General features: G+C 36.2%; 1 protein-coding gene across 5 annotated transcripts in view; it reads left to right on the top strand.

The window, feature by feature from the left end:
• Nucleotides 1–18,863, top strand: part of klc1a (kinesin light chain 1a) — a 41,616-nt gene extending 22,753 nt beyond the window's left edge. Inside the window, exons 10-17 of one of the 5 annotated variants that reach the window (XM_079855352.1) lie at nucleotides 621–720; nucleotides 1,779–1,831; nucleotides 1,968–2,035; nucleotides 2,167–2,275; nucleotides 3,465–3,599; nucleotides 12,047–12,177; nucleotides 14,997–15,060; nucleotides 16,422–18,863. In XM_079855352.1, the coding sequence (XP_079711478.1) occupies nucleotides 621–720; nucleotides 1,779–1,831; nucleotides 1,968–2,035; nucleotides 2,167–2,275; nucleotides 3,465–3,599; nucleotides 12,047–12,177; nucleotides 14,997–15,060; nucleotides 16,422–16,487 (726 nt within the window). In that variant the 3' untranslated portion in view covers nucleotides 16,488–18,863. Of the gene's footprint in view, nucleotides 1–620; nucleotides 721–1,778; nucleotides 1,832–1,967; nucleotides 2,036–2,166; nucleotides 2,276–3,464; nucleotides 3,627–7,446; nucleotides 7,527–12,046; nucleotides 12,178–14,996; nucleotides 15,061–16,421 lie in introns of those variants that run through there. The other 4 variants (XM_079855351.1, XM_079855353.1, XM_079855354.1 and 1 more) reach the window with 4 other exon arrangements.
• Nucleotides 18,864–18,930: the final 67 nt, after the last annotated feature.

The raw sequence follows: 18,930 nt of genomic DNA, 5'->3' as shown, positions 1-18,930 counted from the left end.
CATCTTTAAGCTACGGAACCACCAAAGGGACATGGTGAAGGAAAAAAATATGAGATGGGAGGAAAAATTATGTCAGTGCTTTTACATTTTCTTTGCCACTTCCTGTGGAGGTTTTTTTCTTCTTGCGACTAACCGACTAATATAAATGTTGGTTGACTAGCGTTTAGTTGACTATTAGGGGGTAGCCCTAGTTTTGAGAGGGAACACAAAATTTCTCTTGGGAATGCGAAATTTTTGCGAAAGAATGCAAAGTTTCTCAGGGGATTGCAAAACTTTAGCGAGTTAGCGCAAAAAGATTGAAATATATTTTTTCCATCACCAGGTCCCTTTAAGGGGCTCCGTATTCAGCAGACGTTGTTTAGGGTTTATGGCAGCTATGATAAGATGTACTGTATATCAGCCATTGATATTTATTAGAAAATTATTGATCAAACTTCAATCAAGCACAAGCACCAAAGGTCGATGTATGTAGAAATAAATTAGTGTGTCATCGTATTGTAGGGTCTAACTTTTTTCCTGCATATAATACAGTCAATAAATATACTTGGTCAAATGTAATCTAGAAAATTGATACAAATAAGTACATCCCTGTTACTGACCCATTTCTCTCTGTTTCTCAGGCTTCATGCTACCTGAAACAGGGGAAATTTAAGCAGGCCGAGACTCTATATAAGGAGATCCTGACCAGAGCCCATGAGAGAGAATTTGGCTCTGTAGATGGTATGTGTGCTTTTTCCTGACCCAAGCATTTTTTTTGAATATCTTTTTGCATTGTTCTCTATGGAATATTAAAATGTGCTCGACACTATTCTACTTAAAAATAAACCTCACAAACTTTCTAAGCATGTTTTATACAGTCAGCAGCAGCGACACAGCTTACCACACTGGAGTTTTGCAGAATTCAAAGTGAAGCTTAACATGCTCCTTAGGGCTGAAAGATATGTTATTTATTCATTATATATTTGTTATGATTTTGCTGGCGATATAAAATGAATCCTCTGTGAAAATGGCAATAATTGGCAGATTTATTTGACAGATATTTTGTAAGATTATAAATGTTTTTTACTGTCACTTTTGATCAATTTAATGCATAATTTCTTACTGAACCTCAAACTTATGAACAGTAGTATGTATTCAAATATTTTAATTAGAAATTTATGTAAATATTGGTAAATGTTTTGCTGTGAGATGTATTGATTAATGTCAGTGTCTTAAAAATATCAAGATAATATTTATTCCCTCCAGTCCTAATAGTTGCACACGTTTGGAGTCACTTATGCACACACACTTTCAAACTCCTTTTTGTTACTCTAGTTCTGGGGCCAGTTGCATAAAAAGCCATTATGTCAAGACAATGTCTTAAGAACTAGTATGACCCACTAGCAGTTAGCCTTACTTTTCGGTATCAAACTAGGCCAATCTACGTTTTTATGTAACTGATTTAAAAAAGTTATAAGCAGTCTTAAAGAAAAAAATGTGATGACTAACTTGTAAGACTAGTCTTGGTGGTTTCTGCATCTTCTTTCCTTCTCTTACATGCTCTTTCTCACACACACACACATTGGCAGGAAGACATGATTAATTGTGAAGCTCTAACCAAGAGCTCATTTGTAAGCTAAAAGCTCCCACTGTTTCTGTCAGTGAGCACACTAGTCACCTCAGGCACTAGAAACACCATCACTCATTATATTGAACTTTATAGCTAGGCATGTGTGTGTGTGTCTGTGTGTTTAGGCTTAAAGTGATGTTGTTTCTATGTCCTTTGTTTCCCCCTGCAGATGAAAATAAACCCATCTGGATGCATGCAGAGGAGAGAGAAGAACAGAGCAAGGTGAGAACAGGTCAAGAGTCACAGGACGAGAGTAATGTTTATACTACAGTATGTTTTAATGTTGAATATCAGCACTGTCCAGATGGTACTTTCAGTGTTTTTGAGAGCTTGTTTCTAAATGCTTTCTGTGTTTCAGGGCAAGCAGAAGGATGGCTCTCCGTTTGGAGAGTATGGTGGCTGGTACAAGGCCTGTAAAGTAGACAGGTCAGATATTCCCTCATCTGCTGCATGCATTGATACAAGTATACACAATTTGCTTAGCCTCGAGATTTTACAGTCTTACTTCTGCAGCATCACAATGAAATGTTTTCCTGTCTGACTTCTGCCGCCTGCAGCCCCACTGTGACGACCACACTGAAGAATCTTGGCGCTCTCTACAAGAGACAGGGCAAGTTTGAGGCTGCAGAGACCCTGGAGGAGGCGGCTTTGCGCTCCAGAAAACAGGTGTGTGTGTGTGTGTGTGTGTGTGTGTGTGTGTGTGTGGTCTGTTGGTGAAATACAAACGGGCCAGCTGTCACTCAGGGTTCAATAGGTTTTTATTAATGTCTTATAAAGGTTTAGCGTGGTCATATTAGAGCATACGGCACTTGCATTGAACAAAGTTTGTGAGAAGCCAGAATGCGTATCCATCGACTGAAACATACATTAACCTAACTCTGCCTGTCTGTTTTACTCGTATTTTCAACAAACCATATTATAAATGTGTATGTGTCGTCAGATTTGAGATAAATTACAGTGCAACTGCGTATAAAATGTGTTATATTAATATATAATATATTGGGTATGGGTGTGTATATAAAGTATTTTATTTGATATTATTTAGTATATAATGTTATATTTTAAAATTGTGTGTGTGTATATATATATATATATATATATATATATATATATATATATATATATATATATATATATATATATATTAGGGCTGTGAAAAGATTAATCGCAATTAATCGCATCCAAAATAAAAGTTTGTGTTTAAATAATATATGTGTGTGTACTGTGTATAATTAAATTTGTATATATAAATACACACACATGCATGTATATATTTAAGAAAAACTGTTATTTATATATATAAAAAGTATACTTATATATAATATAAATTATATATAAATATATACAGTATATGTATGCAAATATTTCTTAAATATATACATGCATGTGTGTGTGTATTTATATATACAAATTTAATTATACACAGTACAAACACATATATTATGTAAACACAAACTTTTATTTTGGATGTGATTAATCGCGATTAATCTTTTCACAGCCCTAATATATGTATATGTATGTGTGTGTATATGTATGTGTGTGTATATATATATACAATATAAATATTTTTTATTTATATTTTTTCATAATTTATTTATTATAAAATATCTAAATAAGTAAATAAAAACAAAATGTGTGAAATATATAAGATAATTATAATTAAGAATGTTCAAACTGCATTGATTTATACTGACAATGACAACCTCCATAAAAAACCATATAAGTTTTTCTAGAATACAAAGTCACTATAAATTTCTATAAATGGGCAGATAGGTTGTAGGTCAAAGCTGATAAAAATATGATTGTTTTGATCAGACCATATTTATTAATTTTGTGTTGTCTGTCTTTCTTGCAGGGTCTGGACACGGCACATAAGCAGCGTGTGGCGGAGGTGCTGGGAGACCCTGAAGTACGAGAGAAGCAGCGGAGCCGTGAGAGCCTGACCTCTGACACGGTGAAGTACGAAAGCGGCCCTGACGGAGGAGAGGAAGTGAGTATGAGCGTGGAGTGGAACGGGGTAAGTACAGTACACACCGCCCAGGCCCACACACACACACTACAATATTTCACGGGTCTCTGAGGCCTGGCAGGTATAAATATTCAGTGAGAGGATAGTGATGTAGGGCGGCATGTAATTCTGACCTGACAAGACACAATAATTCCCACATGCTTCCACCCCACCTCACATCCAGAATTAATCACATGAAGAAAAATGCATTTGGATGTGTGCCAGTGCATTGATCAAACTTTATTTTAGACAGAACCATGAATCACTGGAAGCAGATCAAACCTGAAATCAGATAAAGCTAATTATATTATTACAGTGGCTTGTATTGAGTTCAGAATCAAAAGTATGAAAGTAACCTCAGTCAGTTCAGCATTACTGCTCTCAAAGAGCAGCGTGTGGAGTTTGCAGGCCTGTTCTGGGGCTCAAATAGTGTTGGATTGGAGTTACTCTTTATACTTCCTGACTCCATACATCATTGTAATCATATTCCTCATGCTGATTGAGTGTCAAATGTATTTGCCTGTAGTGCTTTATAGTGGCCTGACTTGAAACCCTATTAACCCTTTCAACCATGAATTAACTCAAATTATATTCATTAACTGCAGAGATTGTTTTTTTTACATAGTTTATATTTAGTACACATTCTTTATACATAATACACTACCAGTCAAACGTTTGGACTCACTTGACTGAATTTCTGTATGATTAAAAAAAAATTAAAATGTTGATTTAGAGTCTTATACTGAAGTGCTTGAAGTTGTAGATGCATTTAGATTTTAATTATAATAATGTTATTTTATATAATAATAGCAATAATGATGATTATGATTCAATTTTATACAATTATTTTAATAATAGTATTAAATGTAATATATTCGAGTATTAATATTACTAATAACCATTATAATTATTATTATTTTTATAAGAGTTGTCCAGACATTTAAGTGGTAGTGTATTCATACACATTTGATATATTCAAGAGTATTAATGTTTGATACCGTTTCATTTATGTAAGTTAATCATTTTCATATTTTATTGAATTTTATAAAATATATGTATATAAAAGAAAAATGTCTTTAAACAAGAGTAAAAACTTGAATTATTGATATACCTGCGGTTTCTAAAAAAAATTGCTTAGCAGGTGGGTTGCATTATTGAAATAAATCTCATGCATTTGCAGTTTAAATCACAGCTTGTCTTTTAAACACACTCAATCCTTAAATTAACAGAATTTCTTACGTGCCAGACACAATGAATTGTTTAAAAATGTTCCACAAGGTTAATGAATGATCCAAATCATCATTAATCTAAACAGAAATCATTCATTCATTAACTTCCTCTCTGTAGCTTAGCATTAGATGAATATGAACTGCTTCTCTTCTGTAAGGCAGATGTTTCGTAGCTGCTGTTTTGATCATCACACCTCTGCTGTAGTCTCTCTGCAATTCTGAGTCACAACTTTTATGCTGCCGTAGCAACAGTAACCATAGCTCCAAGACAACCAATCAGCATCCCCCATGGCGAGAACCCACCCCCCCAATTCATATTGTGGGAGGCTCCTATCAGATTCATCGAGCTGGTTTGGCTGTGATCTCATTCACCTGAATTTCCCTTCCCTGTCTTTCTTGCTTATATGTCCTTGTCTCTTTCTCTCGCGCACACGGCTCAGTACTTTATATTGTTATATTGTAAATCTTTCTCAAACATGCGTTTGTTTTTCTTACACATACAGGCACTCACTCATAAAATCAGCAAGGTCTTACATTCACGTACATGTTGGCGTGGGCTGTGTGTTCTGTACTTCTGGTGTGTTTTTCTGATTTGTCTCATTGAATGCATGCTCTAATCCTATTTGTGAATGTGTGTTTGTTTGCACACTTAAAGTATCCTCTTGCTTTCTACCTCTTGCCAGTCCATTTTGTGTTATTGTCCTCATCTATTTATAGCCGTCTCCCAGTCAAATCTGAGGTCCATAATGTATAAGCTTGCACAAATCAATAGGACCTCAGGGTTGATGGTGTGCCATTTTTAGACATTGCTCAGGGTTGTAGGAATAGAGTCATGGAAAAGTGCCTGTGGCTTTGGCCTTTAAACAAGACTACTATGCTGAATTTATTTCAGTCAGCCATTTTACACAAAATAAGCACATGATCCCATGTGTGATCACAGTGGCACAATATTTGTGTTCTTTGTTTTGTTCCAGATTTCATTTGCTTTTGTTTAAGCCCCTGTGAGTTGCTGTTGTTCTTCTGAGGAGTATATTATTACCGCAATCCATTTACATGTTCCCTTTTGACTTAACACATATGCAGAAAATTGCAATTGCACGGTCATGTTTTTGTGATAGTAATGACAATTGAATATAGACCAATTCCAAAAACCTGGCAAATACATTGATGATTTGATCCTCAAAAGCGTATTCATCAACCTGGTACCTTGTAAACTTTGTTAGAATCAGAAATTAGCATCACTCTTGTTCCCTCGACAAAAAGCCAATAGGATATTTTTCCATTGGCTTTTGGATTGTTGCTAAAAAATATGCTCTGTGGCGAAACCAAAGTTTATGATTCTTACACATTGTCCATCAAGACAATCTCCCGACACAGTCAGAGCCGGAGAAAAAGGTTTGAAGGGCGGCAAGGCTGCTTTGGCTTCGATGCCCTCCACCCCACCAGTCTCCTTCGCATCCTCCTCACCTGAATGGCAAAGTTCAGAGCTCAGAGGATCCTCCTCCCATCTATCAGCCAATTTCAACACAAAATAAGGGAGTTCGCACTGTTTCTGAACTCCCTGAAATGCCCTTGATTGTAGCCTTGAATTTTCCTACGGGAACATATCACAATAATCCTCATTTACATAATTCCCACCTAAGGCACACTCAAAAAAAAAAAGGACTAGGCCTGGTTGAGTTGCATCAGTAGTGTGTTGTCGTCATGTCCAAGAGTTGGTTTATCATTCCAGCTCAAGTCGTGCTTGCAAAGGTGTTTTTTGACTATGATGTAAACGTGTTTCTGGAAGACCCCATAAACAAATTATGAACCTGTATGTGATCACAACAGGACCCCTTTAAGACTAATTCCTGCAGAACTCTGTTCGAACTGCTGAATTTTGGACATTACTTGTCGTTTTTTTAGAAGTATTCGCTCATATTAAACTCTCCTCACAAAGATTCTACTCAAACTGTTACTTCACCATGACAGCAGCTGACCTGAAAGAGAAAAAGTTTGCTCTAATGCTATAGCGCCCCTTGTGGCATCTCTGAGAATGCAGAGAGAAGAGAAGTGTGTACTGGCGTAACGGAGGCCAGCGAGTGCGAGTTAACCTCACTCCCCTGGCCTCAAGGGGCGCACTAGCAACTGACGCGAGATGCTGCGGTCTTTAGCGTCCTTGTTAGCGCCCCTGCCTACCATGCAGGAAATGCCAATTTGAATCCTGCTTGGAGCGGTGCAAGTAGAACCAGAGGGATTACATTGGTGCCGTGACCCGAATGGGAGTGTGGTTTAGGGGGGTCAGTGTAACAGAGGCCAGCGAGTAGAACTGGGACGAGTAGAACCGGAGGGGTTACACTGGCACAATTTGAGCATTTGCTTGTGTACAGTATGTTTCAGGCCTTACTGCAATTTAACATTTTGTTTCACTTTCTATATCTCTTGCTTTTTCATCTGTCTCTTTTCATTGTCTGCACTTTCAGTTTCAGTCTCCCTAATAATATAACATTTTGTCTCTGTTCCTCTTTCTCTATAACCTCTCTCTTCTCCTTGTGTACTTATTCTTCCTCCTCTTGCATTGCTCTCTCTCTCTCTTTCTTTCTTTCTCGTGTGGTTGGCAGGTGTAACTCCAGGTGCCTTGTTATGGTTGTTGAACTTACCTTCTGCATGATGGATGCCCTCCTCACCCCCCCTCTCCAGCTTTGATGTTTTTCGTCTCCTCTCTCCGAACGGCACCTTTCCTTCTCCTCCTCCTCCTCCTCCTGTGGGCATAAGTGGGCTAAAGCAGACCCGACCTGGCCAAGTTCCTTGGCCTTTCCTTCTTGTCAAAGCTGAACTAAGTCTCTCTTCTATCTTGCAGCACTATAATAATCTGTCAGTCTGTAATATGTCTGTAGAGAGGTCTCTTCTTGTCCGTCAGTCTCTTTAACTGTTTGTCTGTTCATCTGGAATGTAAGCTGCCACTATGTCTGTGTCTAATTAACTTCCTTTAGAGCTCCATCACAGAGTCTCCTGCTGTATAAATCTCTCTCTTAGTAAAGACTCTGTTTTCCTGCTCAAATATTCAGAGGGACTATCCTCCACTTTCCTTTCCCTTTTTAACACTGATTGGAATTTTCGTCTTAATACAACTGCTTTGGTGTTTAAGCAGTAGTTCACTCAAGAAGGAAAATTCTGTCATTATTTACTCACCCTCTGAATCTATTTGCTGTTATTTTCTCCACTGAACACAAAGGGAATTTTTGTTCATAGTGACCATATCTGTCAAAAAGAGTCCATGACTTGCACTCTTTTAAAAGTCTGTATGAAAGAGCTGTGTAAAGAGACCTTAGAGTAGATATTCATATTTAATATAGGGCTGGCCTATTACATACAAGTTTGTTTATATAATATGTGTATATATAAACAAACTTTTGTTAGATTAATTGATTTGACAAATTAAAACCAAACCTACTCTGATTAATGTCTATGCTGTACATTTAACATACATCCTCCATAAAAACAATATTCTGTGTTCATTAATAAGTTATACACAAAAGCATTTTTGGCATAATGTTAATATTAAAAAACTTAATCTCATTTCTCAAATTTTAATAAAAAGATTTTTTTTTTTTTTTTTTAAATCATACTTATAATGACAGTAATTTGTCAAGATTCCTGAAAGTTTAAAATAAATTCAATTTGATTCAGTATAACTGTGTAGAACTTTGGACATGGTCATACTTTTGAAACCATATTTATATATATAATTTATAATATTTATTTATTTTTAAAACATTTTATTTAGCTATTATTTTGTCTTGTGAAATATATGGAAACATTTCTTATGTGGAATAGCTTATTCAGGGCAGTGCGAAATAAAAAGCAAAATGAAATCTTAAAGACCCCTCTTATTTCCTTAAAATGATATAACAAAATAATATATTAAAATAAATGAATAAAATGAGTAAAGCGAGGGATGACTCAAAATTGTACGTTCCAATCACCATTATGCCAGAAATGCTGTAAATAGAGCTTCTCTCATATTGACGCTAACATTGATTTAAGCTGCAAGGCCTGTGACACTCGGTTCTCTTGTTTCTCATTGGTTACCCTCAATGTCTTGTAGTGCTGGGAGCCATTTGAACTTTGATCTGCTGTGTCCGAAAGCGAGCCCTGTAATGCTATCTGTCTCTCTCTCACACACTTTCTGTACAGTGCATTAATGTGGCATGGTTGTGTTGTTCAGCATTTGTGTAGACCAGCAAATCTTGTTTTCCACACACTTTTTCAAACCATTTCATATTGTTCATTATTCAGAGACCATTGTATATAGTAGAACACTAGAAAAGGGAGATGGGTAGATGAGAAGGATTAGATGGGACGAATAGAAGCATGTCTGTAGAATCTGATGCTCTTGTTTTCTTTCTTCTACTAACATGTTCTCTGGTGTGTTGCTGCATCTTGTGTCTTTCATAACTAAATAAAACTGACTTTGCTGACCACAGCCTCTGCTTGTGTTCTCCTTCTCTTTATCTGTTTTTGAAAGCATATGTGTGTGTTTCTGGTGAAATGTTTAAACCTGATGTTGGTGTGTGTGTGTGAGTTGGATGTGTTGTGGCTGACTGCTGTAACTGCTTGTCTTTTAAATGGAGGTGATGGTCATGATTTTTCTGGCTCAGTGTTGCATCTTCTTCAAACCTCTCCTCCTCCCCCTTCCACCTCCATCACCCCCTCGTCGCTTTTCCAAGCCCCTGGATGAATAGCCAGGTTCAGGGGGTCAAAGGTGAGGGGTCGCAGCAGAAGAGACTGCAGCAGAGCAGACTGTGGTAAAGATCGGAGGACGAACTGTATCGGGACCTACAGAATATTACAGGGTTCATAAATTCATAGGAAGATTTCAAACTTAAAGGATTTTTTTCATTTCTACAGTGATCTTACTAGTAATGCTCAGCAGTGTTTCGTTAGCTAAAAATTGCTGTTTTGTGAGTGCAGTCTGTGTACAGTTCTATAATTATTTTAAAATAATTTTTTCATAATGTTTAATCATTCTTATCCAGCACTCATGAATAACTGGAAAAAGTAATGGAGAGTCATTAAGAAATAGTAGTAAATATTTTTTGGGAGTAGAGCGTGATTATTTATACAATATACTCTTTTCTTTCTAAAGATGAAAATAACAAAAAATTAACTGTGATCATGTTTAAGCCATAATTATGAGATTTAGAAATGGAAGTTTTAGTTTAAAGAGTTAGTTCACCCAAAATGACCATGTCGTTCCAAACCCGTAAGACGTTCATTTTCAGAACACAATTGAAGATATTTTTAATATCTTGAAGACCATTGACTGCTACGTAAATACCAATTTAAAGGAGAACTCCAGTCAATTTTAACATTGAGCTCATTTTTTTGTACATTTGGAGTGCTGTCAATACAGAGAACAACGACAAAAATCTGTGTTGCCTACACCGTGTTATCCTCTTTTTAAAATTTGCACCCTGTTGACTTCAATGGGGCAAGTACTAAACCTGCTTTTAGCCTCTTAACATCCTTGATGTGTCATTACAAGTGCACAGAAAATGTGAGTGATTCCTTCTGAGTGAACACGAGTGAGTCTGACTGCAGTAGATGTGAAAGAAATGTATAAAAATGATGTTATTTAAGCCAGCGCAAATACCTTTGTTTACATCCTGTTTTTCGGTTGAAGTCCAAAGTAGTCGATTGCAGAGTTCACACGCATAGGTTTAATACCTATGATCACGCGCGTGAACTCGGCAATCGACTACTTTGGACTTCAACCGAAAAACAGGATGTAAACAAAGGTATTTGCGCTGGCTTAAATAACATCATTTTTATACATTTCTTTCACATCTACTGCAGTCAGACTCACTCGTGTTCACTCAGAAGGAATCACTCACATTTTCTGTGCACTTGTAATGACACATCAAGGATGTTAAGAGGCTAAAAGCAGGTTTAGTACTTGCCCCATTGAAGTCAACAGGGTGCAAATTTTAAAAATATAATAACTCGGTGTAGGCAACACAGATTTTTGTCGTTGTTCTCTGTATTGACAGCACTCCAAATGTACAAAAAAATGAGCTCAATGTTAAAATTGACCGGAGTTCTCCTTTAATGCTTCAAAAAGTTCATAAAGAGATCATAAAACTAATCCATATGAAATGAGCAGTTTAGTCCAAATTTTCTAAAGAGACTCGATCGCTTAATATGATGAACAGATTGAATTTAGGCTTTTATTCACACTTAAACAGAGATCAGTGGACATAAACAGAAGCTCAACCGAACCTGCTTGATGCACGAGAACAAACCTCATTGGTTCTTGCTGAAGCTCAAACAGGCTGCATAACGAGAATGAACCTCATTGGTTCTTGTACGTCAAGCGAACATGCTTGACTTTCTGTTTACCACAACTGATGAATGTTTATATGTGGATAAATGCCTAAAACAATTCTGTTCATCATATAAAGCGATCGAGTCTCTTCAGAAAATTAGGACTAAACCGCTCAATTCATATGGATAAGTTTTACGATCTTTTTATGAACTTTTTGAAGCATCAAAGTGGTGCTTGCTTAGCTGTTAATGGAGGGAGAGAAATCTGTTAATATATATACATTTGTTTTGAAGACAAATGAAAGTCTTATGGGTTTGGAACGACATGTTAAATGTGTTTGGCTTTGGAATTTGTCCTGACCAGCAAATATTATCTCATTTGTAATGAAAGGTTATATCATTCAAATATGGTCATATTTTTGTAAGTAACTTTATAAGGTTAGTTCACCCAAAAATTAGAATTGTCATGAAATTTGCTCACCCTTATGTCAGTCCAAACTGAAAAATACATTTGTTCCTCTTTAGGACATAAATGAGGATGTTTTCAATATTCTCATCATTTTTGTCCATCCATTGAACGCTCAAAGATTTAAAAGTTCATAAAGACATTCATAACGGTAATCCATATGAATGGACATGATTGCTTTATATTGTTTGTCATATAACTAAATGACTTGGAATGGCATGAGGGTGAGTATTTTATAACAGAATTTTCTTTTTCGGCTGAACTATCCCTTTTAAACAACATAACCGAGGACCGTATTTCCAGATCCAGGTAAGTGATCATTGTGCTTGAGTGTGTTTGAGGATGAGCTTGTGTCAGTGCCCTCTTTCACTAATGTGCAGTATGTAAATACGTCTGTGGTTTTAACGCTGCAGCGTCTCTGTTGGCAGGACGGCTCGGGCTCGTTGAAGCGCAGCGGTTCCTTTAGTAAACTGCGGGCCTCTATCCGACGCAGCAGTGAGAAACTGGTCCGCAAGCTCAAAGGAGGAGGCTTACGAGAAAACGAACCCAAAAATCCTGGGTAACTATCACCACTTCCATCCCTATTTTCAGACCAAAACCCTTTCCAAAATCCAAAACCTTCCCACTACGGACTCAACAATGGGTAGGCGAACATGACCATGCACTTGAATAGCAACTGGAATGGCTATATGGTTTGAAAACTGGGACAGGAGAATGCTCAATCACACTTTTGGGAAGACATTGTTAAAATGATTCAAATAGAGTTTCAACTAAACTCTGCAGTGAAGTAGATCTTGAGGAGCAGGATTGAGCAGTTTAGGATCCCACTGGGACAGATTAACAATCCGTATCTCTGTCTGAAATGATGCCACTAGACGTTCTAAAGATAATTTAAATGTCATTGGGAGTCATAGACTGTAAATATGGAGAGCATGAAGTGAATTGAAGTGAATGTCCCTATCTGAATTACTCTAAACACTGGATGACACCAAAAAAGAAATTGCTTTTCCTTTTAAGAGGGTTTATGGACTGGTTTTATAGAAATCTCTTTAATGTGAGGAAGGCAGGTGATTTTGCACACTGTGATAACATTATAATGAAGGAAAGTCCTCTGCCGGTATACAAGTCTTTCTCTTTCACTGCCCAGTTTTAAGTGGATGAAGGGATTTGCTTGCTTTATTAACTGGGCTGTATTATTTGCACATGAATAAACCTGCTTAACCCTGAATGACATATTGACATCTAACGTGACGGACGGATGACATTGATGCAGTGTGTTCAGGACGGCTCACTGGGGTTCCTGTTGCATCTGATTTGCCAGATGTGACTAACTTTCTCTCCTTACCCTGTAAAATGCCATTTGTTTTTATTTATTCTTTGCATTTTAACTTTCTTGCGTGTGTTATGATTACTTTGTTCATCTTTTATGCCTTTTTTGCCTGGTGATTTTCTTGATGCCTTTTTGTGTCTGCTTTTTTTTTTTTTTTTTTTTTTTTTTTTTTTGAGGACTTTTATTACTCTGTGCTGTGTTGTACATTTGTTTAATTGAATAAACATTTCCATGCAAATTTGCTGTCTGCTGCATGCCTGTTTCCTCCATTTTCTGTCTTTTGGTCCCACTTGCTGTGTTATCCAATTTTTTTTTTAACCTTTCTTCATCTTCTCTGTCTACCAACTCCTTGGCTAACTACTTCTTTTTACTGTTGTACAATGGACCCTTTTCACAGACTGTAATGTGTTTACACAGTTAACATTGTAAATCAAGTTTGTTTTTTATATATATATATATATATATATATATATATATATATATATATATATATATATATATATATATATAATTTTTTATTTATTTATTTTTATTTTATTTTTTTTATATACATTTATAACACTATAGCCTACTTTTAGCATTCAATTACAGAAAAATAGTAAATAGTGCTGTGTGAGGCTGAGGGAGTGACCGAAAATTTGAATGCTATAATTTTCTTGTATTTCCATTCATTACTATAGAAGTTCGACTTCCGCTTCTGAGAAATCCAGAAGTGTGAAAAGGGTCCATTGCAGCTCCTTTTTGGTGTCTGTTTGTTTAGTGTATATAATTTTGTGCACTGTTTGTTATAGAAATCATCCTTTTCGGCCTTAAAAAAATAGTTGATCCTGGAATGAACATTTTGTCATCATACTCACCCTCATATCTTTCCAAACCTGACTGATTTTCACCAACAAAAAATAAATCCAAAAGTGGTCCAAATGACTCGTTGCAAGTATTTTAAATTCATACAACAGTTTTGTGTGAAAAGTTAACTGAAATTTAGTTAATTGTTTACAAAGACTTTCTCATTTTTGCAGCGCTCAAAAATAACATTTTCTGTCCTTCAAATTCAAACGGGTGTGTCCTATTCAGTTACAATATGCGAAAACCAATTACGTGTCGGCATCAATGTCAAACTTGGTGTAACGCTTTTATTCACCATTTATAAATTTGAATATAAAAAAATAGAAGCGTACAGGCTTGAAAAAACATGAGGGTGAGAAAATACAGACTTATAATAATAACTCAACTGAAATAACTCAGCAGTAATATTACATTTAATTTTTTTTTTTTTTTTTTTCTGTGAGAAATGAGAGAAGTGTCAAAAAACAGATGACTAATGTAACACAGTGGCCACGTACACACTGTAAAGTTATAGGAGTGACAATTAAATACTGGCGTGAATTCCCATTTTTCTCATTTTGTGTGTGTATGAAACAGACTCGCTCCCGAAATTGTGATGATTGACATGTGATAACCACAGCAACATTTTCTCGAGTGTTTAGTTTGGTATACACTATTTTTGATTAAATGTTGGGCAGGCAATTTACAATTTACGGACCAGCTAGCAATAGCGTGTTAGCACTGTAGCCTTAAAGGCATGAGATCCCACCCTCCCTTCAGAGCCACTCTAAAGCCACGCCACCTTCAAAACACATTAAGCGTCACGAGAGGAGACACGTTAAACTACAAAGCAAATAATATTACAATAATAATGAACATAAACAACTTAAAGAGCTCTGACCTGTACTATACACCAGATTCTTTATTAATTTGTTAATTCGGTTGTAGAATGCGGTTGTCACTCCTGTAAATTACTGAACACCGTGTGTACAAAACAGAAAACTAATAGACAACTGAATTCAGCTGCAGCGTGTACATGGCCAGTATGTCATTGCATGTCTTTCCACTGTGGTGTTTTTATCTTAGTCCACATAGTAATAAAGTAACATCATTGAGTGATTGCTTTTACATGTTTTAACCCACACATTCCCATCCCTCCGTGACCCCTCACACCTGCCCTTTGACCTAACTGACGTGCTTGCATGTGGCTCTCTCGGATGCAGCATGAAGAGGGCCAGCTCTCTTGGGGTTCTCAACCAGCCGGATATTCCTGTGGGAGAACTCAAAGTAAGACGACATCTTTCTTTTCTGCTCTTTCTCTCTCCTGACATCTTTCTCCTCAGTTTCTCTCAATTCCTTCTGCTTTCTTTATTTATTTATTTTCTGGCCCATCTGTCTTGCACTTTACTGTCTTTCAGTCTCATACTCTTGGACACTGTTTTTTGGGAGCATCTATTATCAACACACCCACAGCTCTTTCATTACCATATTAACACACATTAATTAACTGTATGTGTGAGATCTCAGCGGTCACAGACTAACACATCTGATTGTGTTTGCTAAAATCCCCTATAACCACTGATGGTCTTGGGTTATAAAATAAACACTTTTTTTGTTAGGAAACAATCCTGACGTTCGGCTAATGCATTGTTCAGTGTATTTATAATATCTAAAGAGATTCATATAGACACTTTAACAGTAGTATTTCACATTATCTTTTTTTGGGCCTTTTTTCCAGTTCTTTGGTCTGAATCTATACAGTCTTTAAGGACTGTAAAGAAAGAGAAATTAAATGAAAATGTATATATTTTTATATGTTTTAGTCCAGGTTAGCTTTTCAGCTATCTATGTTAACATACTCTTAAATGTTTTATTACATTTAGGAAGATAGTTTAAAATGCATCAGTAAAATAATGTCTCAATTTGTATTCATGGGCGTGTCCAGCTTTTTGTCTAATCAAATGCTTTCTAGAATGTGAATGATCCTCCCCCTAATACCACCTGTCACCAGCTAGCATTAGCAAGTAGCAAATCATTGTTTACAGAGTTGTCAACTAAACCTCAGGTGTGTCAGATATTGTACACTAAGTACATTTGATGAGGAACAAACTTTATAGCTGGTATATATTGTGAATGGAATCCAGACATACTACATTCAGTAGTTTCTCTTGTGACAGTATGTCATAATTTACTGTCATGAGAGAACCAGGCCATTCAACTGCCCCATGGGGAGATGCAATAATGATGTTTGTTAATTTTAGAGAATCTTTCCTTTAAAATGACACTAAATTCAGCTATTTTTGTCCAGTGATTTTTAATTTAAAAAAGTTTGTTTGTTTGAACATTTTACAAGCTGGCCGTTTTACATAAATTTACATAGACAGTAAATCATCTTTCACCCAGACTGCAAGATGTTACACTTGTATTAGCTAAACAGTTAAAACAGCTCTTTTTTTTCCTTTTTTAACATGATTGTGGGCCTTTTTTGCCCCCAACAATGTGTCCTGGCAAAATGTCAACTAATAAAATTTTTATGTGTGAATTGATAATGGGATTTAATTATATATAATGTAAAATAGACTCACCCTGAGTGGCCTTTCGTTCACTTTCTTCAGGATCTCCTGAGCTCAGTTTATTGTATCTTACAGGAACGAAATAATCGTCTAAGGAAGACGCGGGACCTGAGTTCCAGTCACACTGACCTGGCGCATTGACGGTCTGCTGTTGGATGTCCCAATGAAGAGAGGTACTAAGAGGTCTCATCATCGGGCTGACGTGAGCTGTGTTTAGACAGGACTACCTTCTCCGGAGGTTGCTTTTGCTCTCGAGTCTTTGTATATGTATTTAATTTCTGGCAAGTTAGCTGTAGAAATTATGTTAAAAAGCTCAACCAGAACCAAAGTGCACAACAAATTTGAGATTGTTCTGCAAAGATGAAAATTTGTGGGAAAAAAAAAATCTATGAAAAAAATAGATAATGCTATTGGGACTCGGGTTGAGACTAGACACTCTGATTTTTTTTTTTGCTGCTTTCAATGGATTTTTCTTTGTTTTATTTCGAGATGTACGTTGATACACAACTATAGGACCGTTTTTATTGATGATTATAGTGACTTGAGTAACATAGGTGTGCATATTTGACTGTTTATAGACAAAAGTGTCCCATTTTCCCTCTTTGGAACTTAATATTCTGCCATTGACGAGATTAATATTGTTTATACCTTGAGTTACACCAGAGGACCATGATGCTTCTGTATAGAACTGATACAATCAAACTTATTCCCTTGATAAAGTGAGAACTGCACCGTGTTAATGAAGGTCTATGTTTACATGAGTGATGGTTCAATGATGCACATTTTTTTATCGCTTTTAAGAAGTTGGAGGGACGGGCCTCATTTTTCTATTGGGTTTTATAACACAAGGAAAAGGAAAAATCCTCCCTCATAGTAAAAAGAAAAAGATTTTAGATGGTTTACTCTGCCATGGTTTCATAAGAATGTGGATTAAATCTCAGGACTGAAAGAACAGATTCAGTATGCAAAGTAACACTGCACTTTGAATGATCTCATAGGATAATGTTACACTTATCAAGCCATTAAATGTTACGAAACTAAATTGAGTTACCTCTGTTTTATCTATCGCATTTGGTTTATAGATGCTATCGGTTGATTTAAATGTTTTGACTGGTTTTACTTCAGTTCTTACACCATCATAATATTTGCTAATGAGGTCTGTAAACTGAATATTGAAGGTTTTCATGAACAATAACAGCAGGAAGCCTTTGTCTTTCTGCTATTTGTGAGGTAAAATCAACAGTATGTTATCTCACATGGAGTTACAAGTACTGCTACTCCAGATAAAAATGCACTGGAATATGAATTCTGTCCCCAGATGTTTAACTACAGTACCTGTTTGAAAGCAAGCGTGCCTTGTGAGTGCCTCGGGCAGGTACTAATGAATGTGGAAGTTATTGATTTTGTGTATGACGACAGAACAGTTTGAGCTCTTTAAGGTCAAATGTCAGTCAAGATTTTACTAAATATATACTTTTTAATACTGTGGTCAAATAAAAGCCCAATATATATCAGTGTATCATGTCAAGGATTTGTGTTAATATAGTGCACTGCTCAACTGGCCGCCTTGACTTTGTTTCTACTTTTTTTGTTCTCTGTATTCATGTAACTCTTTCATTATAACCTTTCTATTGGTGTAATATATTATATTACTGCCTGATGCAGTAATTAATTCATCTTGTGTGTGTGGATAAGTGTGTTTTGCCTGTAAAACGCATGTTAATTCTCTGCATTGTGACAATGTGCAATAGGGTAGCTGCTGTGTGTTGGGTGGATTTGATCTCACATCCAATGTTTTACTGACAAAAGCTGGAATATCCACTCGGCTTGTGTGTTTTAGTTGTCTTTACTCTAAATTAATAAATATATCATTTGTATTTTTATACATAGAGTATCCAGTTGTGTTATGTCACTAATTTGAGCTTTGCTACACACTTGTGGCACTAAATGTGCCCTTCACATGTTTGAATTTCATTTTCAGACTGTTTATATGTGATTATATGCGTTTTTTGACTGTTGATCAGTTTGTTACATTTTTTGAGAACGGGGTTACTGAAGTGCCACTCACTCCCTGAAGTCCGAGGTTTTTAATGCTAAAATTCATATGCAATTGCATAGTCTTTACAATTTGATGATAAGATAGGACTCAAAGGTTCCAGTTGAATTTAACTAAAGGCAATATAGCATCAAAAATATTAAGGACAAACCCTGTGTGCAGTAGCAGGGACTGCTGTGACCTGTATAACCCTGACATATTTATTTTTGTGGTTATTGTTGTTGCATTTCTACTGTCCGTCTCTGTCTTCTACCACTTGTGTTCATTCATGTTTTGTATTTTGTTGTACGTGTATGTTTCTGTGTGTATCCCGAATTTCGCACTGGACTCGTGTATCTTCCACTTTCTCAGGCTGCCGCTGTGCTGGCTAAACTGCATTTACTGCCGTGTTTGTGGTGTTACTTATAATATCGTATGGTATGGTGTACATATACTTGAATAAAGACAACATATGTACTCTACTACTGGAAGATTGTGTGGGTTTTAGTTCCCCCTGTTGGAGAGTCGAGTGGTTTTTATAACTTTTTC

This window comes from Squalius cephalus (assembly GCF_949319135.1).
Source record: "Squalius cephalus genome assembly, chromosome: 21".
In the NCBI taxonomy this organism is placed as follows: domain Eukaryota; kingdom Metazoa; phylum Chordata; class Actinopteri; order Cypriniformes; family Leuciscidae; genus Squalius; species Squalius cephalus.
Note: the sequence above shows the minus strand (reverse complement) of the source record. Positions and strands in the feature narration are given on the sequence as shown.